The 21,024-nt window shown below is 28.2% G+C and overlaps 2 protein-coding genes across 13 annotated transcripts in view; both read left to right on the top strand.

Annotated features, from left to right (window-relative positions):
* Positions 1-6,776: 6,776 nt before the first annotated feature.
* Positions 6,777-21,024, top strand: part of LOC149881489 (uncharacterized) — a 117,010-nt gene continuing 102,762 nt past the window's right edge. Inside the window, exon 1 of the mRNA XM_090068883.1 lies at positions 6,777-7,030. The gene's annotated coding sequence lies outside the window, so the exon portion shown is untranslated. The remainder of the gene's footprint in view (positions 7,031-21,024) is intronic.
* Positions 8,510-20,582, top strand: LOC149881493 (uncharacterized). Of its 12 annotated transcripts, none has more exons than XM_090068896.1 (6): positions 8,510-8,717; positions 9,299-9,394; positions 11,804-11,921; positions 12,027-12,116; positions 13,449-13,518; positions 19,716-20,582. In XM_090068896.1, exons 1-5 carry the CDS (start codon positions 8,715-8,717, stop codon positions 13,514-13,516), a joined length of 375 nt encoding a protein of 124 aa, XP_089925022.1. In that variant the 5' UTR covers positions 8,510-8,714; the 3' UTR covers positions 13,517-13,518; positions 19,716-20,582. The 12 variants fall into 12 exon arrangements, 11 of the variants coding, with proteins under 11 accessions (XP_089925022.1, XP_089925023.1, XP_089925024.1 ...); XM_090068897.1 differs by lacking the exon at positions 19,716-20,582 and adding an exon at positions 17,159-17,291; XM_090068898.1 differs by lacking the exon at positions 19,716-20,582 and adding an exon at positions 14,909-17,188 and having other exon boundaries at positions 13,449-13,487.

The raw sequence follows: 21,024 nt of genomic DNA, 5'->3' as shown, positions 1-21,024 counted from the left end.
CTTTTAAAAGACGTCTCGCTTTCTGGATAAGTTAAAGCCAGTGGATTGTTGTCAACCGCTCTGTAAGCACTGCTCTTTTGCTCGTTTTTCACCTTTACATTGGTTTCTATCAGAAGCTTGAAAAACTTGCTCAAATCAGTCTGATAATTTGTATATAAAATGTCGGTATTGATGCTGTCATTGTAAAGCTTTTCTCTGTTAACCATGTAATTTTTAACAATCTCGTCCCTCTTTTTCGGGTCTTGTTTTGTCTCCCTTTTTAAACAGGTTTTTCAATGCTTTTATCGCGTCTTCTCTTCCTTTTTGGATCAACGAGTCTTTGGTTATTTTGTCAATGCTGCTTTTGATCTTTGTTCGTATCTCCTCTTTCATGGCCTTAAATTTTTGAAGCTCGCCAAGAATTAATTCAAACTCTGAATCGCCCACAAATCCATCCATGAGCGATTTTGAAATGTGGTCGCTAATTGTGTTCAATTTGGACTCTGAAAGAACTTTTAATTTCTCGTGCTTTTCAGCCTTCAGCATTAGTCTTTTGTTCTGTTGATTTCCGAAAATAGATAAAATCCCCATTCCAATAGCAACACCCTCACACGCAATCGATACTGGAGCGGCTACGACTGTCGACAAAATTACAATTCCCGTGATTCCCAAAGCAATGCAAACCATTTGTAATCCATCATCTGTAAAACGAATAATCTTTGCAGCTCGATGATATTTTTTGCTGAGAACAATTCTCTTTACCTTTTCATCCTCCATTTCTTTTTGGATCTCACTTATTTTTTGAAGTCGATAAATGTGTCCTTCATCCGACGGTACAGTGTCGGATAAATTTTATCTGTGTTTTTTAATATTTCCATCTTTTTAACAAATTCATGAATTTTTTAAATTTGAATCGATTAGATTAATTTTACAAAGTTTTTCTCCTTTTTTGACGGTGATTTCCTGGTTGCTGTAATTGTGTATGGTCATGACGATGTCATTCACAGACTCTGAAAGAATAGCATCGTTTTTGTAATAATTCAATTGATCACTAATTTTATTAATCAAAGTGACGACAGAATTCCCTTTCCCAAATTCAGTCCGACTGACAACGATATCTGCTTGTGCGATACAGGAAGAAATTTAATGTCAAAGATCTCATGCTGTCCGTTGACGTTAAAATAGGTTGGATGATTCAATTTTTTATTGACCATAATAATGTTTTTCGGATTTTTTTGTTCCAACTCTTTAATTCTTTCCTCCAAATGACCCAATTGCAAATCCAAACTATGGACTTCTGCTGAGGCGCTGTTTTTAAACAACTTATGAGGAGCGTGCATTTTTTTATATGAAAAGAAAATTTTTTAAATCATTTTATTTTCATTAATTTTTAAGTAACTTTACAACTCAGAATCAAATTCCACTTCTCCCAAATCCAAATCATCCCTCATGATGCTTTGAAAAGAAGGTGCACTTTTTGTGATGACCACTTCTGAAAGTTTAACCTGAATGGACTCGATCTGTGCTCCAATAAAAACACCTTCAATTTTTAAAGAAGCGATGGCGAAGCACTTTTGTCGAATGTATTTCAAAAGATTTGCTTTCACGAGCATTTTATTTTTATTGACGCACTTTTCGTCTTTTGTTTTCTTTTTAAAAAACAAAGAAGTCACTTCAATGTTTTTTTCTTTTTTCTTTGTGAATAACTTTCCAAAAAATATGGGAGCTGCGTTTGGATTTTCAGATTTGTTTTTTCAAAGTGGGCATCATTTCCTTGACTTGTTTCCGAAGAAATTTTGATATTTTTTCAGTCACCTCAATGAACTTTCTTTCTTCTTCGTTCATTCCATTTTTTTCGTTAAATCCGAGAAAAGACATGGAATAACCATTCAGTGGAGTTCTCAAAACGACATGATCTTTTCCAGAGGGGTAATCATAAAACAGCGGAATCTTTTGGTATTGAATTGGTTTTGTTGCTGAATAAATTTCTCCAACCGATAATTTGCTCTCGTCAAAATTTTCAATCGTAACAAAATTCATCTTTTTTATAAAGAAAAGAAAATTATTTATATCATTTTTTCAAACGTATCAATTCTTTATGGCCCACCCACGAGTTGAACGAGTCTGGATATCCTTGCCATTTGACTAATGATTTGCTCTTTGTTTTTCGAATTATTTTTTCGATTCTAAATATGTCTTGATTTGTCTTTTGCATTTCCTGCTCGTAAAAAGTTCCTTTAATTTCTTCACCGTTGCCGTCAGTGACTTTGTTCGTGGGCGGATCAGTGTAGTGAATTTTTGACACTGTGAAAACCTCCTCAGTCCATCTCGGCGTGTACCCTTTTTCGAAATTGGATTTCTTTTTTGTGATCCTCACTTTGTCACCCATGGAAAATTTCGGTTCTGGTCTTTCTTTTTGTACCTTTCCATTCAGGTTCATCCAGACCTTATTTTTATTCTTTTTATCGCTGGCTTCAACTGGAGTCATTTTGATGGTAGAGTGCTTTGTGTTGTTGTAATTTTTCACCATTTCATCTAAAACATCAATGTATTTATTGGTAATGTTGGCTAATTTCTGTTGTTTTTTGAAACTTCGTTTCTCAAATGAATCCTTTCTGTTTTCCTTTTGCATTTGACGCAGTACATTTTTTTTTTATTTTAAATAAAAATGGAAGTTACTGATTTATCATGGAATATTGGAAAGAGCAAAAGAAACAACAACAAGCTTTTACCGAGGAGCATCGAAGAATCTTCGTCGGAAAGTCAGGTTGTGGAAAAACAACTTTGCTTCTGAATTTGCTGTTAAGACCTGGATGGTTGGATTACAACCATTTACAAGTTTTTGGGAAATCTCTTTTCCAGCCCGAGTACAAAATACTGAAAAGTTCGTTTGAGAGGAATTTACCAAAAGAGGTTATTCTGGATTTGTTTAAGGTACAAAGTCAAATAGAAAAATTGAATTAGAACTTTCAACCTTTTTCCTTTTTCAGTTCGTGTTGGGGTTGAGATCCCCAGCAGAGAGTAAAAAAGTTGCATTAGGCTACTTAAAAGTTGAATTGCTTCGAAATTTAAGATTTTAAATAATGAGGTTTTCACAAGCCGTAGCTTTAACCTTGTATATGCCAGTGGGTAAGCTTGTTGAATTCGCAATTTTTAGGCATTACTTCACCGTAATTTTCTAAATGGAAAGTCTGTTAAAGAACTGTATTGGTAATAGTATTTCTAAACTTAAAGTAATTTAAAAAATATAAACGAGAAACCAGTAACTTTATTTCTTCAGATGCATTAACAAATATTCGTCAAGGACCAAACGCAAAGAAGTCAGAATAAAAGAGATATTTAAACACCGAAGTTTAAATTTAGTGGTTAAGGTAAAAGTTAAAGGGAGTTAAGGTTTTCGTTAGGTACAGCGAAAACAATCATAAAGAAAAAAAAAAACATAAATCCAACTGAAATAAGTGTTTCCATTACACACAATCTTGAATAATTCCTACAGCCTCATGGACCACATCCTTCGAACTTCCAGCACTCTATCCAACAGCTGTAAAAAATCGTAAAAAAATTTTAGCTGAGAGTAATATTTACTATAAACTTCAGCTTTGAATTTTCCTTTAAATTTCTTCTTCATTTACTTCTTTAAAATTCTCCTTTAACTTCTTTAAATTATAACTTTAAATTTCTTCTTAAAACTTTATTGCACTTTATCCCTTAGTTTATTGGTGTTATTAAAAAGATCAAAACTATCCTATAAGAATGTAAATAGGCATAAAATAAATCACTTCATGCTGCGATCAAACGTTTTTAAAGAGTTATGAATGCATGAACCGAGTTGTTAGAAATCTATAAATATTGCGCTTTTAGCCAAAGTAAAAAAGATTTCTTTTTTCATACGCTAAATATTTTTTTTTGGTAAAACACGTTGTGAAGGAAAAAGATGGTAAGGTAAAAAAAGACGGTATTTGATAATGAAATAACTAATCAGCTTAATTTACAAAAAATTTTTAAAAAGAATGAATGCAAGTCAACTTCAAGGCGCACCTTCTTAGTAGCAAAAAGTTTTTTTCATTTTAGTCTTGAAGTTAAAATTTCAATTAACAGGTACGTCTTCTATTTTTGTTTTATTAGTGCTACTTGTTACCTAACTTATGAAAAATTTTAGTTTGGCAGCTAGTTTGGTAGTTTGGCAGCTAGTTTGGTAGTTTGGTAGCTAGTTTGGTATTTTGGTAGCTAGTTTGGTAGTTTGAAAAACTGGGAAAAAGGAGGAGGAAAATGATTTCGCAGAATCAAATAAATAAAGCAGAATGAATTTTTTAACTGATTATCAGAAATTAAATATAAGAAATTCATTGCCAGAAACTTAATATCTGAAAACATTTTTAAAAAACCATCAATAGCGGCATGAAATTGAGGATGCAATTTACTCTGTTCAATAAATTAAAATCATATATCTTAACTCCACTCGTCTAATTGGGTGATTGCTTTCCAAATAAAATCTGAGATTTCTTTCCAATTAAAAACAAGCAAGCATTAGAAAAATCTAGTGAGTTCAATCAACAAACACCGGAAAGGAAACTATTAAAATATCAGGAACTCGCTCTGAAATTAAGAATGGTTATTAATTCGATATTTTACTAAATTTCAAAAAATTGAGGTTAAATTTGATTTTAACTCAGAAACAAACCAAGGTAAAAGTACAAACTTATATTCTGTGTTTTCCTTTTAAAACTTAAATCAAAATCTAATTGCTTTAAGTACTGTTTAAAAAACAAGTTTTTTTAAAAAAAAACACAAAACCTGATACCACTACCATGCGTCATGAGCTCCCGTCCGAATTTCCAGAAGTGATTCGTTTCTATACCTACAACATAAACGTTTTGTAAAGATATTTTATACTTTTATATGAACTAATTCAGGTTGATAATGCTGCATATGTGTAGAACATTCAGTCAAAAAAATCTTTAAATGTTGAAGGATGTTATAGAGCGTATGACTTAAATTCACATTTTTTTTTTTTTTTGAGTCTAAGCTAAAACTGAAATGATGGCGCATTTAAGTCTATTTACGATGTTAATTAAAGTATTCTCATTAAACAATCTCAATTGATAAAAGTTATGTTTTTTTAATGAATATAGGACAATACAGCAATAAAACTTTAGTTAGGCTGATATCAGCTTTGGTATAGGCTAAAAAGCCTCTTTGAATCCACCAATACTCAATTTAAGATTCCTTGTTCTTTCCTTGCGACAGGAATTTTTCTCTTTTAAAAAGAAATATGATTCATATAATCAAAAGCACCTAGGTCAATTGAGCTTTAAAGTGCATGTTGAACTTTGAAACTGTTCTTTAAACTTATCACTTTGCTAACCATTGTTTCAAATGAGAGACGTGAGTCTTACTTTAAGGAGATCTGAATCATGCAGACATTGCTGAATTATTCACATTTGCTAAAGTTTTCTTTTAAAATTTTTACTTTCAGAAAGATTGCTTAATGGCATATTTTTTGTTCTTAAGATGCAGGGATCTCAAATATTAAGCCACTATAGCCACAATTATGTGGTGGGTGTGGGACACCTTCTAGAGTACAAATACATATTCCATGAATGGGATGTTTATTGGAAAAAACAAATTAAGTTCATCTCTCAACAACGGATATCTGAAAAACATATTCTTTGACTTTTGAAAATCCGTAAGTTTTTCAGCGCCAGTTTCATTACATGTTTTAACCGCAATAATCGCGAAAATAGTTTGCTGACGTATTTAAAAATACTTTTTAATGAACTTTATAGTAAAGGTCTGCGTCTCTTTAACATTATTTTCAAAGAAATCTTAAAAATGAGAGATTTTTATTTAGTAAAAATGGAGAACTTTTAATCTAAATTAAAGTCTACATTTACTTTTAAGATAATCTTATTACTTTACATATTTTTTGAAGAAATACAAATGTCAATGAACCCATAAAAATTTTTTACAGTTTTTTATTATATCAAGATAAATGAAAATGGCGGAAAACAAGGATTTTATGGACTCATTTACGTTTGTATTTCTTGAATTTGATTTTTTTACTTGTATGACTTGTTTCTACATATTAAATATAGTTTCAAGAAACACACTTTTGTCATAATATGCCACTTAGAAATTTGTTAAATGTTTTTGTTTGAATAAAGATTTACTATTCAAGCAGTGCTAGATATTTGCAATGGCATTACTTAACAACTTTTGTATTTCCTGTAATATACAAGTAACATTATTTACTTAAACATTATAGGGAACGTAATGTGATAATTGTCAAAGAAGTTATAACATAAAACGTTAAACAGTGTAAAGTGAAAAATGATATAAAGTACTCAAAAATGTTTCTGATATATATTAATGATTTTGAAAACAACAATAACAAAAAGAATATATCTTATCCCGATTATACGTAAATTAGGAGTGGATAAATTACGATTTTGGAAGGATTAACTTAACGAAATCAAATAAAACTAAAGAAATTAGCAAATAGAACATACATTAATGCTACTTTAGATTTATTTCAAAAGTAAAGAAAAAAACTAAAACAATTTGGAAGAAATTATGATTCTTTTATAGAAAAAGAATACCAATGGCTTCAAGAAAATTTTATGATCAATAAAAGTAGCCATTAGAAGTGAATAACGGGCATTTTATTCGTAGGACGACTTCAAAAGACGAAGTTTTCATGGAGAACGAGTTCGATGATATTAAAGGTAACCATATTTCATGTTTTCCATATGACATGGATTTTCGATTTTAAATAAAAAAAAACCTTACCTTTTAGTTAAAAAAATTTCACAAAATGTATTTACGACGCTTGCAAATTCGCTATTTTATGATTGGGAAAAATTCGCTCGGTGTCTTTCGATTGATAACTCAGCAATCGATAATGTAAAAGAAAAATTTGAAACAACGCGAGAACAGACAATGCAAATACTAAACCAATGGCGTTAGAATAATCCATCAAAACAATGGCGAGATATGAAAAGCGGATTACTTTTTTGCAACCGAAAAGATTTGGTCAGTGAATGCGAACAAAGTAAGTATTTTGAGATTCATAACTTTCATGTTGCCACTCGTGCAGAGTTCTCCGGTTGACCAAGAATGTATTTTAGGGATGCTGGGGAAATTCATGTTTAAAAACAAAAAAAATAAAAATTACAAAAGTAAAGATCATACAACATTTTAAAAAAGGCCATCCAAATTCTAAAACATTAAAGGTCATAAAAACGTAAAACATAAATTTTGAAAAAAAAGCAATTTCATTCATTCTAGTAGTTGATTTATGCAAGTTGATATCGCAAATCAATCAGGCCTTTTTATCAGCAACAAGAATGAGCACTTTCCGGATTTAAATCCACATTTGTAATATCTCTTAAATTAAACTTAAAAATATTCAACTGTGATTATAAAAAACTAATTTTTTAGTATAGCGTTTGTAACTGTAACGGTTTTGTAATAAAGTTTACAAAATGCCTAAATATTTCACCACAATAAATTCGAGCGCACCGCAAGTTAGACTAAGGAGCTGGTGATTACTTAGGAGCTGGTAATTACCTAGGAGCTGGTGATTATTTATTTTCTATGACTTGTCAATTTAATAATTTTTTACAAAACAGATGTAAAAAAAACATACTGTTTCAAAATGCTGTGCTAAAAATAAAAAATTTCTAAACATAGTTATTTCGTGAAAAAAAAAGTAAATGTTTTTGCATTTTAGGACTTAAGTCTCGACATTTTCGGTGTCCTACCACCAACAAAAGCATTCTTTTCACGTGAAGAAGAACTTAATCAAATTCACAAACACGTTTTCCAAACAAATCATTCAGATAAATCATTTACGGTTTTAACTGGAATGTCTGGAATAGGTAAAACTCAGCTTGCTAGAAAGTATGCAGCTATTTACAGCAAACATTTTGAAAGTATTGTGTGGGTGGATGCAGCAAAAGGCAAAATACAGATTTCTATAATTAATCTCTGTCACCTATTAGGGTTAAACGAAAAAGATTTTCAAGGCGATCCATTCGATATTGAAGTATTTACTAGAAAAATACATAACTATTTTGAAAGAGAAAAAACGCTTTACATCTTCGACAATGTCGATGATGAGAGTGTAAAGAATTTTGAAAATTACGTGTCATATAAGAAAAATGCATTTACTTTGGTAAAATCGCCGAAAGATTCAAGAATTTCTAAAGAAGTATTTATCTAACACCCAAATGTATTTTATTACTCAAATCTGTTTGATCGTTTATAAAAAAACTCAAAAAACCCACCTCTTGTTTTTTCAACAAAAGACTCATTAAAATATGTATTTAAAAAAAAATTAAAAAAAAATTTATAAATTATAATGCTACTTTGGTTCCCAGGCAACCCTTCTTGGTCAATTAAATTTTCCCATATAGACTATAGGTGAAATACAATTCTTATTTTTACTTTGTTCCCATTGCTTTTATATAAAATAAACAATATATTCTGATCCCTGATCTTCAAAACTATTAAGGTGTAAAATTTCAGTTTGATCACATATATGGTTTACAATAATATGCAAAACAAAAACAACACAAAAACCAAGATGGCCGCTAAATGAAAAAAATCCTCCAAAGTAGATGATTTTGAAATAACGATATCTCAAAAACCAATTTGATTACAGTGCTGAAATTTTACAAGGTAATCTATGTGATGTTGGTGATCATTTTGACAAAGTATGAAGAAAATCTGAGATGGTGGGTTGCATCACTAGAATATTTGTCCTACTTTCTCATTTCTCACCCCGGAATTATTTGTAATATTACATCTGAAAACTGATGAAACTGTTTAATTGTAGCAAACCTGATTTGCATGGAAATTTAAAAATAATTTAGATAAAAAAAACAAACTTTAGCAATAATATCCTCTATTAACTTAAATATAAAAGTGATTGTATTTGACGTTAGTTGAATTATTATTCCATTGATTTGCTACTTTTCTTTTTAAAAATCTTTTTTCTTTACCAATGAAAAAATTAAGGACAAATAACCAAATTCTTTCTATATATCTTCTTCAATTTCAACTTTTTTTAAAAAATCTACAGAGTGAATTTAACAGTGGATAATACATTAGAAGCATTTTGCCAATCAGAGTTGTTTACCTTAATTTAAACTGCTATAAAAAAAAAGATTGCTTGTTCATCACATATAGATCCCTTACATCAAATATCTTTTAAAATTGTTTAAAAGATATTTGAGTAGCTTGCTCATAAATGGTATATTATTTTGTTAATGTAATCTTTGCTAAACTCAATTTTATTAGGCACTTCTAATTTTAGTTACCATATCCATTGGTACAAAGTTTAAAAGATCCAACAGATCTTTTGGTAGAAGCTATAATTTTAAATGACTTGACAGATAATCTCAATGAAAAGGTAGTTTTCATGATTAATTTCATTCATACTAGTTCTCCAGTTCTATTTAAATATTTTACATGTGAAGTGTTTTCAAATTAGTATTATAGGTTAATAATTTAATTAAGTAAACATTTAATAATTTTAGTAATTTTTTACATTTTATTTTATATTTTAATGTTAGCAATTTATTAATAGCCATCTTTTTAGTTTAAAGTTCAATTATTCTTTTGAAATTTTAAAAATTTGATAATGGTTTTTTATATTTTTAATGGTTTTTCATATTTTGATGGTTTTTAATAGATGGAGACCCCTGGCAATAATTTAAAAAGCTTCAGGTAAACCTAAAAATGCCAAAGACCTCGTTTTATTTGTGTGTTCATCAATCAGTACTTTCTAGACAGTTTTTAACTTCTAAAATCTGTGAGGCTCTTAAATTGCCTAAAATGGAAAAGATTAAAGCGTTTAATAGTTTTAAAAAACATGATCTTCATATCTTTAACTTAGAAAAAGTTCAAAAAGAAATACAGAATTCAAAAGTTGAATTCTGTATTTCTTTCAGGCTAATATTCTGAATAATTAATGATGAAGATGGTATTCTGGCAAAAACTGATAGCATTTTTCTAATAATAGAATCCCAATTTTATCCAAAAAAAAAAAAAAAAGAAAGTTTGACAAAAAGTCAGAAGTTTAGAAGTAAGGTCTTCCATGTGTTGTCCTGAAATTATTTATAAAAGATTCAAAGCTGAAAAACAAAAAGATGGCAATATGAACATGTTAAAACAAGAACAAGGTAATTGTGGAATTTTTTTTTAAGGGAGAACATTGACTTTTTGAAATATAGATGATTATACATATAATGTATAATAGATGATTATACATATAATGGGCCAAATAAAATAAAGTCTAGTTTGAAAAGTTGCATCTATTTAATAAAAGATTCTGCTGAAAAATGTAATGGCTATTACTTAAAAATAAACCTAATGATTTGTCTGCAGCAGTTACTAGCTTCTTGTACATATTTGGTCTTATGAAAGATAAGATCTTTGCAGATGCTGTTTAAGACCTAAAAAAATCTTCCATCTGAAGTTCACTTGGATGGTGGAATGAAAATTACTTATCAGCCTGATAAAAGTAAAAACCATCTGGTTCCAGTTTTAATTCCAACTGACACAATTAAAGCCATGAAATTGCTTGGTTCACCAGTCAGACAGGTAGCTGGAGTTTCAGTTAGAGCTTTGATCTTTCGCTTAGCTGTTGGAGAATAGTTCAAAAGTTAATTGCTTTTAATGATTGACATTTAATGAAGAGTTGAATTTGGATAGATGTATAGTAGAACAAGCTATTAAGACTTTTCATAGCTTATTTTTTCTAAATTGTCTGATTATATTACTACACAAAATTGAAATTTTGCAGAATTTTACAATTTATACAGAAATATACAGAGTATAAAAGATAAAAATAACTGCAAATAACCTGTTACTATATAACAAATAAATAAATATATATATGATTTATTCATCACATCATCATTAAATAAAGATAATTGTGTAAATAACCTTAATAAGATTAAAATAAATATGATTAAACAAATATAATAATAAAATAAGATTAAAATAAATATGATATAACAAAGAAAAAATTATATATATGATTCATTCATCACATCATATTTAAGTAAAGATAACTGTGTAAATAACCTCTTACTATATAACAAATAAATAAATATATATATGGTTCATTCATCATATCATCTTTAAGTAAAGATAACTGTGTAAATAACCTCTTTCTATATAACAAATAAATAAATATAAATATGATTCATTCATCACATCATATTTAAGTAAAGATAACTGTGTAAATAACCTCTTACTATATAACAAATAAATAAATATATATATGATTCATTCATTTAATAAAGATACTCAAAATAATAGCTCTCTTTCTGTTAATATTCAACAGTTAATATTCTGTTAATATTCTACAGTAAATTTGTTCACCATTAACTTTAAGTATAACAAAAATAAAGGTGTGAATAATATTCTTAAACAAAATGAAAATGATGAAAATAATCTGAAGCTGAAAAAAAAAGCTGAAGATGAAAATAGAAAACCAATTTTCACAATGAAAAAAATCAGGAGCCAAAAAGAACCAAGTTTTGCAGTGATAGCAAAGTTTCTTACCACTGCTTCTGCAAATGTTGAACATTAAAAAGTTAGAGTTACCAAGGTTTTCATAACCAGACCTAGAGCAAGATTTGATGCTGATCAGTATTGTAGTAATAATAATGGTATTTTCTTTAATTATTTGTTTAAGTTCTCTAACAGGAAAAAATAATCTAAAAGTTAAAGAAATCGTTTCAGTTTAGAAATTCATCTAAACTGTTTCAGACTTTTCTAATTTTGTTAAGTATTCTCTTAAATTGTTCAGATTTCTGCTAATAAATACGCTTTTGATGATTGTTCTTCAAATGATACTGAACATGAAAGTGATGAAAGTAAACCAGAAAAAGGTGACGAAGGGCCAACTAAAGTAAAACCTACTGCAGGTGAGAATATTTGAATTGCTTTAACTTATTGTTTTAAATAATGAAATTTTGAGGAAAATATAGCACAGATACTTAAGTTTTTTTTATTTACTGTTTTTTTTTTAGCTCGTAAATATATTCAATGGACTAGTACAACTAAAAATGTCTTCTTTAAGTTGTTTCAAATGTATGTAAATGAAAGTTGTGCCTATCTTAGTAAGTTTATCTTCCTTGGAAGAACGAACTATGTTTTGATTAAGTAAAACACAGTATCTATAAGGGTGTTCCAAAAAAATGACTTTTTTGAATTTCAACTAACATTGCTTTTCATAAGGTGCCCCAATAAATTTTTTTTTTTTCATGATTAGATCACTTCATGACCTCAATGGGTCCAAAGGTCATTTTTTGAATAGTTTCTCTTAATTGAAGAATTCCAGACTGTGAACTTTAAAGTCATTCAATATTTTAGCAAGATTTAGTAGCTGAATTATCTAAAGTATGTCCATCTTGAAAATCAACGTATTATTAATTAATGTATTATTATCAATAATTTTGCAATAACTAATAACATTAAAATAGGCTTTCTAGAGTTCGAATTTTAATAAAGAAACTTTTATTTAGAAATTGCATTTAATAAAATTTTTAAATTGTTAAAATTTATTAAATTTTTGAAAAATATTTTTAGTGAACTATTTTAGGCTAAGTTTAAACATTATTTTTATATTTAAACAATATATTTAAAAATATGACGATATTTCTAATGTTAGTTTTGTAAAACATATTGATGTTAAAATATTTTGTTAATTCATAAAACTAGTGTTTAAATTTCATTCTTAGAACGCATTTTATATTGTGTTATAGTAAGTCGGTTTGTGTTGGGGGTTCTAACTTAGCAAATCGAACTAATAAATATATTTTAGACTCGCTCTCTGCTCTAGTCACAAGCTCTAACTTAAAGCGTTTTCAAAGATATCAAAATTTAATTTGATTTTTTCATGAATGCAGAGCTTGCAAGTAAACTTAAATCTTTATGAAATGAATGCCAAATATGGTTTTGCTTCTAAACTAAAACAAATCTACTATCTTTATTAATTATTTGAAAATTTATCTTGATTCTCAAGTTGAAAAAAGCCTTTAAAGAAAAGAATATTTCCATTTGTGGGGGAATATTGATTGTTAGCCGCTAGCAAGAATAGCTAGGATATAAAGAGTATTTGTTGTTAAACAACTATTGAACATTAATAAGACATTTGAACTTTTTTCTAATTCTAAAATTGATTTAAGATTAGAATTGTATTTACCATATGGGTATATTTAGCATATGATTGAATCTTTAATCAAAATTTTGATTCGGATTATTTTGTTTTCTCTTATAACTGAGTGTTATTCCAGATCAGTTTTAAATTCAGAGAACACAGTGATTAAAACACATGACTTTGAACTACTCAATAATAATCAAGGTTAAACAAGTTTTTCTACTTAATAACGATTTGAAACATATAATCTACTAATTTTTTATAGAAGTGAATTATCTATTTACTTTTATAGAAATTGAAGAATATAAAGGCATCGAAAATCCATCAAACAGTATGCAAGAATTGTTTATATGTAATTAGCAGTAAGATTTTATTTAGTTAATAAAACAAACTCCTGTTTATGAATAAAAATATTTATGTTAAATGTAAATGATTAACTCAAAGTTCAAATGAGTAAAAGAATTAAACAAGCTAAAGTATAAAGAAAAATTTAGCCTGACTTAAAAATTCGTCCCTCACACCATGTCAGATGAAATTTGTTAAAAATTTCTATTCTGAATATACATATATTATTAACTTTTTAAAGTTTAAAGTTAAATTTTATAATAATCTGTAAACAGTCAAATTGCTAACTTTTGCTTCAAAGTACACAATAAGAAAACATTTTAATAATTCTAAATTAAGTTTTATACAAAATGCAAGGTTGCATGTATTTGTTTTATTGGTTTTTATCAAAAATTTAAGCATTTTTAGAAAATTAACTACTTTTTTGAAAAATATCAAAATTTAAAAGAATTTTATAGTGTCTGAGAAACTTTGTAAGAGAAGTTAGCAATTTTAAAAATTCTTTGAAGTAAACTGAAGCTTCCACTTATGTTTAATATTTAGCTTTATCAATGTTTATCAGAAAATAGCACTGAAGTTCTTGTCGCTGCTTCATTGTCTTAAAACCATACTATGTGTATAACTTTTTTATCTAATATCTGAAAGACGCTCGTCTAATTTCACCCTTTTTTCGTCACTGGTTTGTAATTATTTTTTAGGTTTGAATAAACTTTTAATACACTATTATAGTTTGAAATTCGAAAAACATGCTAAACTTTGCAATTCAATAAAATTTTTAAGCTTTAAGGACTACAAGATTTTAAAGATTCGATTAGATAAGAAGTCGATTTTGAAAAATTGATGTTAAAATAAGAAGTCGGTTTTAAAAATTGATGTTAAAGTACAAGTATTATAATAGAACTTTCATAATATTAATAAGCATTTTTAAAAATACTCTCTTGTATCTAAAGATTTTCAAAGATATTTGGATTAATTTGAAAATATTCAAAATGTTTTTGATTTAATGCCTACTTTCTTTCACTCTATTTTGACATAAAAATTATTTGATGTAATCTTAAAATTTAGTTGAAAACCATAAAGATTTCAATAAGTAAAAGATTCAGTCAATTTTCAGTTTATTGAAACTTGATTTAATTGACTTTCTACTGTTGAAGTGCTAGTTAATTTGAATTGGAAAATGGTTTAGATTTATTGAGAATTTTTGAATAATTTTTAGAACATTTTAATGCATAGCTTTTAAAATATTTATGTGATTTTTTGATCAATATTTATAGATAAATGTATATATTGTATAAACCTAACTTAGAAAGAAATTTAAGTTCGAAACTAAAATTAACTGAATTAAACAGATATCAAAATTATTGCTTTTACATAAAGAATTTGATTTGTGTTTATCTGTTTTATTAGATATCGTTATGTTTAAGTGATAAGAGTTTTAAAGACAAAAACGATAAAGACTTTCATTTTCGAAAACTAAATTTGGTAGCATTTCGAGAACATGAAAAAGTAGTAAACAAAAAGGTGTCATTTCTGCTATTCTAGCTTTGCTACTCTTTGGTTTATCGACTAATCTCGATTCATTTTGCGAGTCAATAAAGTAGAAAGTTAAGTGTAAATGCTTCTTCATACTGTGTAAATACACTTAATTTTAGTTAGAGTTGTGTGAAATAGCATAATATATATTAAAATCTTAGTAAATTTTGAAAATTTGACTAGAATTTTTCAAGTATTTACTTTTTAGCATGAATATTTCAATTGCCTTCTAATTCTTATAATGAGTGAGGTTATTGCAATGATTAAAATATCACATTATAAGCTCAATAGTTGTATTTGAATTGTGTTGAATATAAAATTTGCACGCTACGTACACTAGTCAAATAAGTTCAAAAGATATTGAAAATTTTAAGATATTTTGACAAATTTTGTGTTATTTTTAAATAATCTGATTATTTAGAAAGCTGAAAATTTCTCTATTTTTATATATTTTAAACATTGAATAACAATTTTTGACTAAATAGAATCTATCTTTGTAAAATAAAATAGGTAACATAACTTTACACTGAATATAAATATTGATTTTCAAATATGGCTGCAGATGTAATAATATCATTACTTGAATCCGTATCAATCAATTATTGATCTACAGCATTTTTAATGAAAAGCTCATCTTTAATTGCACTATCCACTTTATTTTATTGATTATGTAATATATTTATGTACAAACTTTTTCTTTGTTATATAATCAATATACACACCAAGTTTATTTACAATAAAAAATTTTTGTTATTTCAAGAATAGAAATGATTATATTTTAAATTGAAATTTGAAAAATTAATATATTACATCGATTGTTTTCTATGTATTTTAGTTAGAATCATAATGGTTTGTATAAATTTAAAGTAAATAATTATTTTGCACTTAAGATGTTCAGTCTAGACACACTCTACGGTACTTCTTATTTTAAAGGTATATCTTACATAATGAAAAGATAACTCATTTTTAAAAAATTCATCAGCTCGAACCTGATTTAAGTAAAATTTTAAAATTTAAAACTGTTTGATCTTTGATTTTTAAGCTTCACTTCTATGATAAACTTTTAAATCACTGTATTATATAAACTAGTTGAGCTACGATGATATTTTGATTTGTTAATAATATCTAATATCTTCTCAACTAGTAGAGAAATTTAAAGAATCGAATAAGCACCTTTTACATTATAAATCATTTTATCTGAGACACAGAACTCTTACATATAACCTATTAGTATTAAGTACAAGTATTTTATCCATGAGTTTACATTGCTCTATTGCAATATAGAAACAGTCACGGATAAAGTACTGTAGAAATCTAAAAATAAATAATAAACTTTTTTAATAAAGGTTCGAATTTTATATTATAGAACTCACTATTTCATGCGATGTAATGATCGAGTAAATAAAGAGCAATTATACAATAGATAGCAATAGTCGACTGTCATACTTAAAGTTGTTTATAATCAATTTATAGTAACAAACATTTAATAAAGTTTCTATCAACAATTTGCTAAAAAGTTTTATTTTAACAATAGCACTTAATAATAGTACCAACTTGAAAAATCAGTTTTAAGATGAAAATTATAAATTTATATATATAAAAAGTGTATCTTCGCTATAAAAATTCCATACTGCATACACTGTATTTTATAATATCTAATTTTTCTTAGTTTTATATTATTTTCAGACTAAAAAATGATCTGCATTGTTCACAACATACATATATAGATACATACATACATACATACATACATACATACATACATACATACATACATACATACATACATACATACATACATACATACATACATACAAACATACATACATACATACATACATACATACATACATACATACATACATACATACATACATACATACATACATACATACATACATACATACATACATACATACATACATTTAACAAATTATGATATAAATGAATATATAATTAAATGCGAAGTTTTTCTATTTTTCTCAATACAAAGTAGGATTTTAAGGTCTACATTTTATTATGAAATCTAAAAGTTTTCGAATATTATGAGTAAATATTTGTTACTTATTATGTTTTCAAACTTCTTTCTATTTTACGATATCAATAATTTTTTAAATGATTAAGCCGAAGTTTTAATATCAACCGGATATAATGGCTTGCAATATTACCGAGAGTAAATATGAATTTATTGTTGACGGTCTTGACGACGAGAAATTTACAGAGATAGAGCAGGCGTGTGAAGTTTTCTGGCAGAAGTGGTTTTCTTCAAAATTTTCCTCAGATTACGGAGTTCAATCTTTCCCTGAGAGATACATTCCAACTGACCACTTTAGGGCAAACGTTTCGGCCCTTCAACACAATCAAGCCTATCAGGATATTGTTAGCGCTGGAAAGCAGACTTTTACAGAGCCATATTTTAAAGGAACTGAGGATAAAAAGACAATTCGAACTAGCATTCATAGATTTGAAAGCGATGTAAAGGGTCAGCAGAACGAAATGGAGCACTGTGTGGAACTAAAGAGACTTTCAACAGAAAAATCCGTTTTTATCTTGTCTGGTTTTAAATATAGCGATGAGAACGTGGCTATTATAAAATCAATACCACGATTTAGCCATTTAGATATAAGTGAGCGCGGTGAAGTTGATATATGCGTTTTCACTTCAGATGGTACTATAATTGCAGTTGAGCTAAAGTCAAATAGCGATTCTATTTATGCCAAGACTCAACTTGAAAAGTTCAAAACTTTAGTGCAAAAATTAATGCCCGACGTATGTCTGCATTTAATACTTTTGGCAGTATATCAGGGCTGCAAATCAAAAAATTTTTTTACAGTGAAAGATTGTAACATCCCAGAAAAAAAACAGATTTGGTCTCCACCCAATGAGTGGACCGGCTGGAAACAATTCTGGAATGAACTAAATCTGAAAACAAGTTATTCGAAGGAAACATTCGAATTACAAAAGTTATTTACAGGACTTACTGCCATTGAGCGTATTCAAAACAAATCTTCTTTGTCAAGTAAATTTGAAATAAATCAACTAACCTGCTATAAACTATCGTCATCTCCAACAGAATGGCCCCAACTTGAAATAATTGACCGTATTCTACAGAGCCATCATTTTATTGGCAAATCTCGACCAGGAATTGAACGTACAACTGAAAAATTTCGCGAAATCTTGAATATATTTTCTCTTACAAGTGCTCAGCGAGCAATATTAGAGAGTGAAAATAGCTTTCATATTTTATTAAACGGGGGCCCAGGGACCGGCAAAACGGTGCTTCTAATGTTTAAAGCCCTAGAAATCATTCAAAATAATCAGACGGTGTTAATCATATGCCCAAAAATTGCAGAATCAGTATTTTTTCCAGTCACGAAAGTGGGCGCTCAGATATTCACAATTAATTTACTCAATAAGGGGAAACATCAACCTATTCCAAAGGCTGATTATTATTTAATAGATGATTTTCATGCACCTGGGGTGCAGGACGTAGTGGGAAAACACTTTTTTATTCAGAAAAAATATGAAAAGCCAAAAGTTAAAGAAGATTTTAGAGAAGCCAATATCTGGCTTGTTGTTGATGTAATGCAAGATGCATTTACATCAAAATTTAACACTCCTAGTAGTGAATCTCTAATTCAAGAATATATTGGAACTTTGGATTTGCAGGAAAATCCGTTACTTTTTCCAATACTATCCGAAGGGTTTCAAATTTTTAATATGTCTTTAATTTTACGAAATGCTTCATCAATTGCGAATATTATTAAAGAACTATATTATCTTGCAAAAGCAGATGTTGATAATTCATTGCTTAGCAAATTTATACTTAAAATCGATTGCGGTCACTGTATTCAAGGCCAAATTGACTATGCAGTAGTTGAGGAGGAAAACGAAATTCAAAAGAGAATGTGCGAGAAATTGAAAGAACTTATTCCAAAATACAACTCAAACCTTGCAGTTATTGTTCCAATTGGCAGAGATGACTTTCAAGACTTTTTTGCAAGTATTATTGACGAGAATTCAATACTCAATTTGAAGACAATAGAAGATTTTGCACCTATTCCCCCTATTTTCTCTAGAGAATGGAAAGCCGGAATAGTAGTTCTGACTAGAGGATGCGTGGAAGTGGGCCCATATCTTGTAATTCTCACATCTCTGTCTCTAGCTATATCCCGCATTAGGACGCATATGACACTGATTGCAAGTCGCGCCACTTTGAAGGAACTTGCAACCTGGTTTAAAACTTGCCCGAGTGAATTAGTAAATTTTCTAAAATAATATTTTAAACTTTCTCTTAATCAAAAATTTTAAACCTAGAATTTACATTTGTACTAGCAATTTTAAAACTCACGTACCTTGATATTTAGCTACAAATTATTTTGTTTCCTAAATGATTTCATATATTTTTACATACTCACTGATTACACTATATTATCAATAAAATTTTTAATGTCTAAAAATTCACTATAACACAAACTTTAATTCAATCAATTATTTTCAAAATTAATAATTCTTTCAATCGCAAATATGAACTTTTTCTTCATTATCGATCACCATTCTCTTTTGAGTTTATTTCATTCCCATTCATATTGTTTCTTAGTTTTTTTTATTTGTATAATTGATACAGGCCGTCTCGAACTAAATCATTAGTTTATGTGACTTTAACATATTTCATTTTAAGATATCAATTAGCTATAATCTTAGCTGCTAGATCCTGACAAAGTTCTTAATTGGCGCAAGAATTAAAATACTATCAGTAAGGTGAAAATCTACTTTAAATTTCTTTACCCTCTGTGTTTGTCAAACTATTTTACATCTTTCAAGTTCAAATTGATACATTGCTGGGATATTGACATTATGTCTTTGTATTATATTGTAGAATGTAAGAATAGAGTAACCACCGCCTGAATTTCCGACTCTATGGCTATGTAATGTATTGTTGTTTACATAAAACTGCTATGCTTTTCTGTCTGCATTTTAAAAGCTCTTTTTTTTCCTGAAATTACAGTATGTATTTGTATGCATGTTAAGCATTTTATATGGATTGTATTATTTTATATATTGTTGGAATTTAACACAAATGCAACGCTGCAGAAAATTAGTGAATTAGTAACAGAGAATTCCTTTGCATCATGAGTATTAACAAACTTATAGTCTGTGCTGCGGGTAGCGTATTAAAGAATAGAACAGTGAGGTTCAGGCCCATTAATGTATTATAACATAAATAGTATTATTTTTGTGCTATCAATGACAAATCGTAGCATCTTTTTCATTTCCTTGTGTGCGTGCTTTTGTAGATCTAAGATTTTTTCCTCTCAAATACGCCATATGCCATCTCATATTTAAGCAATCAAACTCTGGAGTAAAGTAATCTTGTATATACTAATGAATTATTTTTATAGAATTATCTGTATGCTACATGAATGCTATATATTTTACCTCTTCCTCGTGTTTTTGCGTTTTATTAGTGAATTACTATTTGCAATGACCTGTGTTTTTTGTAACATCCTTAACACGAAATATATTGATTGATTTTCCATTATTTAAACGACAGTCTCTGCTTTCTTAGATTTTAGATTCACCTGTAGAATGATCAAAAGGAATAATTTTAAAGCAACACTCCACTTTTTAAGATTTAAATCTCAAATATTGTATATTTTTTCCTTTATTCGTTCGAATAATTAAATGAAAATAAACAGAAAAGTAATAATTATTATTTTCAATCATCTCTTAGCTTAAATCATACAGTAAATGTGTTCAGCTTAGAGTACTACACTTCTCTAAAAATTAATATAAAAGTTTATTTTTTAAGTTATCGTAATTACACGGTTTACGAGAGGTGAGCAAAGAGTTATGCAACTAAAATAGATCAATAAACATAGTAAGGTCTTCATATTAAACCTAAGGCTACAATTTTGACATATCTTGCATGTTTCGGTCTTGCGTAAAAAACAAACTTACACTTCAAAATAAATATAATTCACTAAAAT

The sequence above is a fragment of the Hydra viridissima genome, unplaced genomic scaffold, assembly GCF_058129835.1.
Source record: "Hydra viridissima isolate aposymbiotic clone 2 unplaced genomic scaffold, HvirCarnegie_v1 scaffold_12, whole genome shotgun sequence".
NCBI lineage: Eukaryota > Metazoa > Cnidaria > Hydrozoa > Anthoathecata > Hydridae > Hydra > Hydra viridissima.
The sequence above is the reverse complement of the archived record's forward strand: the minus strand, read 5'-3'. Positions and strand labels throughout refer to the sequence as shown.